The sequence below is a fragment of the Loxodonta africana genome, chromosome 7 (assembly GCF_030014295.1).
Source record: "Loxodonta africana isolate mLoxAfr1 chromosome 7, mLoxAfr1.hap2, whole genome shotgun sequence".
In the NCBI taxonomy this organism is placed as follows: domain Eukaryota; kingdom Metazoa; phylum Chordata; class Mammalia; order Proboscidea; family Elephantidae; genus Loxodonta; species Loxodonta africana.
This window is the reverse complement of record NC_087348.1, coordinates 21,738,233-21,746,068: the sequence shown is the minus strand read 5'-3', so window position 1 is coordinate 21,746,068 and position 7,836 is coordinate 21,738,233. Positions and strand designations below refer to the sequence as shown.

Sequence of the window (7,836 nt, the reverse complement as noted above, 5' to 3'; positions counted from 1 at the left end):
ATAGTTACTGTCAACATCCAAATAAAGATAGATGATGATGACAGACAGATAGGTAGATGGTAGATAGATAGATATACAGACAGACAAATAGATGGATAGATGAATGGATGGATACATAGATAGACAGCTGGATAGATAGAAAGATAATACTAGGCAAACAGTATTTTAGAGTTACTTTCAGGTAGCATACTACACATTGAAGCATTGAATTTTCATTTATGCTGCCTAACAATCCTGCAAGAAAGTGTTGGAATATGATTTTTCAGGTGGGGATAAACAGACTCCTATATATATATATTTTATATATATATTATAACTTATGTTATTTGCTGTAAGTACCACTTTGTATGTATTACAAATGAAGGTATGCTGTTGCTATTGTTAGGTGCTGTCATGTCGGTCCTGACTCATTGTAACACTATAGGACAGAGTAGAGCTGCCTACTTAGAGTTTCTAAGGAGAAGCTGGTAGATTTGAACTGCTGATCTTCTGGTTAGCAACTGAACTCTTAACCACTACACCACAGGAGGTCCAAATGGAGGTATAGCAGAGGCTATATTTATATACATATATCTCTTGGTATGTTTTCGTGTGTAAAGACAAATAATTCCCATTGTTATCAATTATATACCTATTCAAAACATGTCTGGTATTTTGAGTGTTCCATCTTGGATTATCAATAATCATGAGTTTTCGTAAGATGATGTTTTGAAGTAGAGGTTCAAAATATTTTCATTTTTTTTAGGTATATGAAAAATAAAAAAAAATTAAGAAGGGTACAATAGATATCCACATTTCTAACACCTAAATGTTTAACAGTATATTCATTTTTATTTCATCTATCAATCTATTATGTGTGTGTAAAATTTATGAGAAGTGGGTGGTATTCAAATATCATAAAATGGAAAGTTTGAATTCATATTATTGATACTAGTTTGTATGCTAAAAATCTGCCAGATGATACTACATAAAAGCTACTGACGATGCTAATGTCTCTATCCAGACTAGGCTTCGTGGTAGACCAAGATGGACAAACACAATCTAACAGTGCTGAATGAGTTCATTCTGACGGGAATCAAAGACCGCCCAGAGCTGCAGGCACCATTGCTCGGGCTGTTCCTCATCATCTACATGATCTCAGTGGTGGGCAATGTGGGCATCATCATCCTCACCAAGATGGACTCCAGGCTACAAACTCCCATGTACTTTTTTCTCAGACACCTGGCTATCACTGATCTTGGTTATTCAACAACTGTGGGATCCAAAATGTTAGTCAATTTTGTTGCAGATGAAAATACAATCTCCTATTATTTTTGTGCTGCACAGCTAGCTTTCTTTATTATATTCATAACTAGTGAAGTTTTCATTCTTTCAGCAATGTCCTACGACCGCTACGTGGCCATCTGTAACCCTCTGCTCTACACAGTCATCATGTCACAAAGAATGTGTTGGGTGTTGGTAGGAATCCCCTATCTCTACAGTACTTTTGTTTCTCTTCTAGACACCATAAAGATGTTTAATTTATCCTTCTGTGGCTACAATGTCATCAGTCATTTCTACTGTGACACTAACCCCTTGTTATCCTTGCTCTGTTCAAACACCAGTGAAATGGAATTGATCATTCTCATCTTTGCAACTTTTGATTTTGTTTCATCCCTCCTAATAATTCTTGTTTCTTACCTGCTTGTTCTTTTAGCCATTCTCAGGATGAGCTCAGCTGAGGGTAGGCACAAGGCCTTCTCCACCTGTGGATCCCACCTGACTGTGGTGGTCGTGTTCTATGGGACTTTGATCTTTATGTATCTGCAGCAGAAGTCCAGTCACTCCTTTGATACTGATAAAATGCCTTCCATACTTTACACCCTGGTTATTCCCATGTTGAATCCTTTGATCTATAGTTTAAGGAATGAAGATGTGAAACATGCCTTACATAGGACTTTGGGACAATTATGCAATGTATTTTCTCAAAGTTCACTATACCATGTCATTCATATAATTTACATTATTCACTTTAAATTTTTGTCTGTGTGCCTCCAGAGGGGATAACAAGTACAACAGCACAGATAAATTCAACATATATTTCTATATTGCCTTTTACCAGTCAGTCTACTATGAGCTATAAATTAAAAACTGCAAAAAAAAAGTTGCCTTCCTTGACAGGAGAGGTGCATTATAAGCATACTAATTAAGAAATTGTATTGCATATTAGAATGTGTTAGGGGGTGACAAATCAAAATTAAAAAAAGAAGGAGAGTGAATATGCTGATTGAGATAGGGAACTAGTATATACATGAAGAGTTTGAAGTCTCTGGCTTTTTCCTTACATATTAGAAAAAACTTTGTAGAGTGTGCTAATGCGCGTGTGTGTGTTTGTGCGCACACCCACACACCTTCTGCTTTAGTACTCGTTCTCTGCCCCCAGGTGACTAATTGTAACTGCAAGCAGGCTCAGTGCTCTGGGATGATTTGAAGCACTCAGTCATCTGAATTTGCTCAGATGTCCACTTCCTAAGCCTTGAAACACCTCTCTTTCATCATCAGTGCATTTGCTTTCATATACAAGCCATTTAGAGTCTGTTTACTTTGTTACCAGTATTATTACATTATAATAGTAATATAAACAGTAACAAAATAAGTTTATTATATTAAGAAGGATCACTGTGTACCTGGTTTTCCTAAATCATCCCATTTTTTCTTTATTAGTGGATATATACCAAGGAAGATAAATTTATTTGGGGCAGCCATAGAAGTTTCCAGGTTTCTACTTTTTTTTTTTTTTGGTATTCTCGATTGAAATTGGTTCCTAATTGCGTGTTTCTGTCTCAGAGGTTGTTATCCTTATTGCTCCAGAAAATAATAATTACAATTCTTTAGAAGATATTTTCTAATTTTTTATGTATCCTTGCATAAGAAGTCTATTGTATAATGAGTTAGGTCATTGCCTTGTTTTTGTTTGGATGAATTTTCTCAAATTTGGCTAATATGAGTGTGTGCTATATTTTGATTGAGATCTATTGCTAGGAAGAAGCAAAAGGAGATATTAACATGGTTTGGACTATGTTGCGTTTCTAGTGAGTGAGGTGTAATTTGAAGCATTTCAGATATTTGCCAAGATTTCTGGACAGAGTTGCTCCATATTCCCTCCTAATTTTCCATGTATACCTTCTTATTTTTATTCTTCTGATATTAAAAAATTTGTAAAGAGAAAAAATAAATTTTACAATACTAAGGCTGTCCATTAAAAAAAAAATTCTAATGTCAGTTTTAAGGTGGGGCCCTACAGGGAGGGGTATGATATATTTCCATGTATATAGAGACTAGAAAACACGAGGGAAAAACATTACTGATAAAGAGGTTATAAAAATGGAAATATAAATTTAAGATACTCCCCATCCCCAATCAGGTCCAAGTGGCTTAATTGGAAAATTCTCTTAAATTTTAGGGAAAAAGAATTAGCCAATTCTCAACAAACTCTTCTAGGAAACTGAAGAGGAGAATGTATTTCCATTTTCTCTATGAGAGCAGATTTGCTATGATATCAAATTTAAAAAAAAGTATTAAAACAAGACAACAGAGCATATATGTGAAAAACATAAAGAGAAATTTAAGAATTAGAGTCTTGAAACATGTAAAGACAATAATACACCAAATTAGGTGTGCCCCAAAAATGCATGGTTGGCTTTTACAAATCAGTTAATGACATTCACCACTGAAATTAATTAGAAATGAAAACAAAGCCACATAAAGAGATGTAGAAAAACATTTAAAAAGTTCCAATACTATGATAAATTTTGGCCAAACTAATATAAAGTTGATCCATCAGAATGCAGAAATTATCCAACATTATCATTAATATCACACAAAAGTAAAATTTTGTTAAAGATCATTCAAAAGGTGTGAAAAAGTACATGAAGAAGGAACTGCCAGATAATCAAGCCTTTCAAAAGAGGACGCGTGTCTGTCAGTTTGTTGTACTGTGTGGGCTTGCACGTTGATGTGATACTGGAAGCTATGTCACCGGTAGGTATTCAGATACTAGCAGGGTCACCCATGGAGGAGAGGTTTCAGCTGAGCTTCCAGACTAAGACAGACTAGGAAGAAGGAGCCAGCAGTCTGTTTCTGAAAAGGATTAGCTAGTGAAAGCCTTATGAATAGCAGCAGAACATTGTCTGATATAGTGCTTAAAGATGAGCCCCCCAGGTTGGAAGGCACTCAAAAGATGTCAGGGGAAGAGCTGCCTCCTTAAAGTAGAGTCTACCTTAATGACGTGGGCGGAGTAAAGCTTTTGGGACCTTCATTTGCTGATATGGCACGGCTCAAAAAGGGAAGAAACAGCTGCAAACATCCATTAATAATCTGAACCTGGAATGTACAAAGTGTGAATCTAGGAAAATTGGAAATCGTCAAAAATGAAATGGAACACATAAACATCGATATCCTAGGCATTAGCGAGTTGAAATGGACTGGTACCAACCATTTTGAATCAGACAAACATATAGTCTACTATGCTGGGAATGATAACTCGAAGAGGAATGGTGTTGCATTCATCATCAAAAAGAAAGTTTCAAGATCTATCCTGAAGTACAACGCTGTCAGTGATAGGATGATATCCATACACCTACTAGGAAGACCAGTTAATACGACTATTATTCAAATTTACTCACCAACCACTAGGACCGAAATGAAGAAATAGAAGATTTTTATCAGCTGCTGCAGTCTGAAATTGATCAAACATGCAATCAAGATGCATTGATAATTACTGGTGATTGGAATGCGAAGGTTAGAAACAAAGAAGGATCAGTAGTTGGAAAATAAGGCCTTTTTGATAGAAACAATGCCGGAGATCGAATGATTGAATTTTGAAGACCGACGATTTCTTCATTACAAATACCTTCTTTCACCAACATAAATGGTGACTATGCACATGGACCTCACCAGACGGAACACACAGAAATCAAATTGACTACAGGTGGAAAGAGATGATGGAAACCTCAATATCATCAGTCAGAACAAGGCCAGGGGCCGACGGTGGAACACACCATCAATTGCTCATATGCAAGTTCAAGCTGAAACTGAAGAAAATCAGAGCAAGTCCATGATAGCCAAAATATGACCTTAAGTATATATATAAAAAAAAATGCAACATAAATATACAGAGCATCTGAAGTATAGATTTGAATCATTGAACACTAGTGACCAAAGACCAGATGAGTTGTGGAATGACATCAAGGGCATAATACATGAAGAAAGCAAGAGGTCATAGAGAAGAGAACAAAGAAAGAAAAGACCAAGATGGATGTCAGAGGAGACTCTGAAACTTGCTCTTGAGCACCGAGCAGCTAAAGCAAAGGAAGAATTGATCAAGTAAAAGAACTGAAGATTTCAAAGGTCGGTTTGAGAAGACAAAGTAAAGTATTATAATGACATGTGCAAAGAGCTGGAGATGGAAAACGAAAAGAGAAGAATACACTCGGCTTTTCTCAAGCTGAAAGAATTGAAGAAAAATTCAAGCCTCAAGTTGCAATACTGAAGCATTTTATAGGGGGAAAGTAATAAAGACACACGAAGCATCAAAAGAAGATGGAAGGAATACACAGAGTCATTATACCAAAAAGAATTAGTTGATATTCAACAATTTGAAGAGGTGACATATAATCAGGAACCAATCGTAGTGAAGGAAGAAATCCAAGCTGCTCTGAAGGCATTGGCAAAAAACAAGGCTCCAGGAATTGTTGGAATATCAATTGAGATGTTTCAACAAACAGATGCAGTGCTGGAGGTGTTCACTTGTCTATGCCAAGAAATATGGAAGCCAGCTTCCTAGCCAACTGACTGGAAGAGATCCATACTTATGCCTATTCCCAAGAAATGTGATCCAACCAAACATGGAAATTATCAAACAATATCATTAACATCACACACAAGCAAAAATTTGCTGAAGATCATTCAAAAATGGCTGCAGTAGTATATCAACAGGGAATTGCTAGATTCAGGCCAGTTTCAGAAGAGAAAGTGGAACCAGGGATATCATTGCTGACGTCAGATGGATCCTGGCCAAAAGCAGAGAATACCAGAAGTATGTTTACCTGTGTTTTATTGACTATGTAAAGGCATTCAATGGTGTGGATCATAACAAATTACAGATAACATTGGGAAGAATGGGAATTCCATAACACTTAATTGTGCTCATGAGGAACCTTTACATAGATCAAGAGGCAGTTGTTTGGACAGAACAAGGGGATACTGGTTGGTTTAGTGTCAGGAAAGGTGTACGTAAGGGTTGTGCCCTTTCACTATACTTATTCAAACTGTATGGTGAGCAAATAATACAAGAAGCTGGACTATATGAAGATGAACGGGGCATCGGGATTGGAGGAAGACTCATGAACAACCTGCATTATGCAGATGACACAACCTTGCTGAAAGTGAAAAGGACTTGAAGCACTTACTAATGAAGATCAAAGACCACAGCCTTCGGTATGGATTGCACCTCAACATAAAGGTAATAAAAATCCTCACAACAGGGCCAATGATCAACATCATGACAAACAGAGAAAAGACTGAAGTTGTCAAGGATTTCATTTTACTTGGATCCACAATCAACGGTCATGGAAGCAGCAGTCAAGAAATCAAAAGACACATTGCATTGGGCAAATCTGTTACAAAGGGCCTCTTTAAAGTGTTGAAAAGCAAAGATGTCACCTTGAAGGCTAAGGTGTGCCTGACCCAAGCCATGGTATTTTCAATCTCATCATGTGCATGTGAAAGTTGGACAATGAATAAGGAATACTGAAGAACTGATGCCTTTGAATTGTGGTGTTAGTGAAGAATATTGAATATACCATGGACTGCCAAAAGAACAAATAAATCTGTCTTGGAAGAAGTACAATCAGATTGATCCTTAGACGCAAGGATCTATAGTCTGCATCTTACATACTTTGGACATGCTTTCAGGAGGGATGAGTCCCTGGAGAAGGACATCATGCTTGGCAGAGTACAGGGTCAGTGGAAAAGAGGAAGACCCCCCAAAGAGGTGGATTGACACAGTGGCTGCAACAATGAGTCAAGCATAACAACGACTGTAAGGATGGCGTAGGACTGGGCAGTGTTTCATTCTGCTGTGCATAGGGTTGCTATGAGTTGGAACTGGCTCGATGGCGCCAAACAACGACAGCGAGCGGTATCGTTGCTGATGTCAGATGAATCATGAATGAAAGCAGAGAATATCAGAAAGATTTTTTAAAAAAAACAGTGCCATCGAGTTGATTCCGACTGATAGCGACCCTACAGGGCAGAGGAGAACTGCTCCATGGAGTTTCCAAGGAGCACCTGGTGGGTTCGAACTGCCGACCCTTTGGTTAGCAGCTGTAGCACTTAACCACTATGCCACCAGGGTTTACCTGTGTTTTACTAACTATGCAAAGGCATTTTACTGTGTGGATCATAACAAATTATGAATAAAATTGAGAAAACTTGGAATTCTGGAACACTCCTTTGTGCTCATGAAGAACATGTACTTAAACTAAAGGCAGTGGAATACAGCATGGTTAAAGTCAAAAATGGTGTGTGTCAGGGTTGTATTCTTGCACTACACTTACTCAATCTGTATGCTGATCAGATAATCAGAGAACTTGGACTATATGAAGAAGAATAGGACATCAGAATTGGAGGAAGACTCATTAACATACTGCAATATGCAGGTCATACAACCTTGCTTGCTGAATTTGAAGAGAAGTTGAAGCACTTACTGAAGAAGAACAAAGACCACAGCCTCAGTGTGGATTACACTTCAAAATAAAGAAAACAAAAATCCTCATAACTGGACCAATAAGCAAC

The 7,836-nt window shown here is 37.4% G+C and overlaps 1 protein-coding gene across 1 annotated transcript; it reads left to right on the top strand.

Moving 5' to 3' along the window:
* The first annotated feature begins 308 nt into the window (after nucleotides 1-308).
* On the top strand, nucleotides 309-2,046 carry LOC100661511 (olfactory receptor 8K3-like). Its single transcript, XM_003423080.3, has one exon. It carries the CDS (start codon nucleotides 1,027-1,029, stop codon nucleotides 2,044-2,046), a length of 1,020 nt encoding a protein of 339 aa, XP_003423128.2. The 5' UTR covers nucleotides 309-1,026.
* The last annotated feature ends 5,790 nt before the right edge of the window (nucleotides 2,047-7,836 follow it).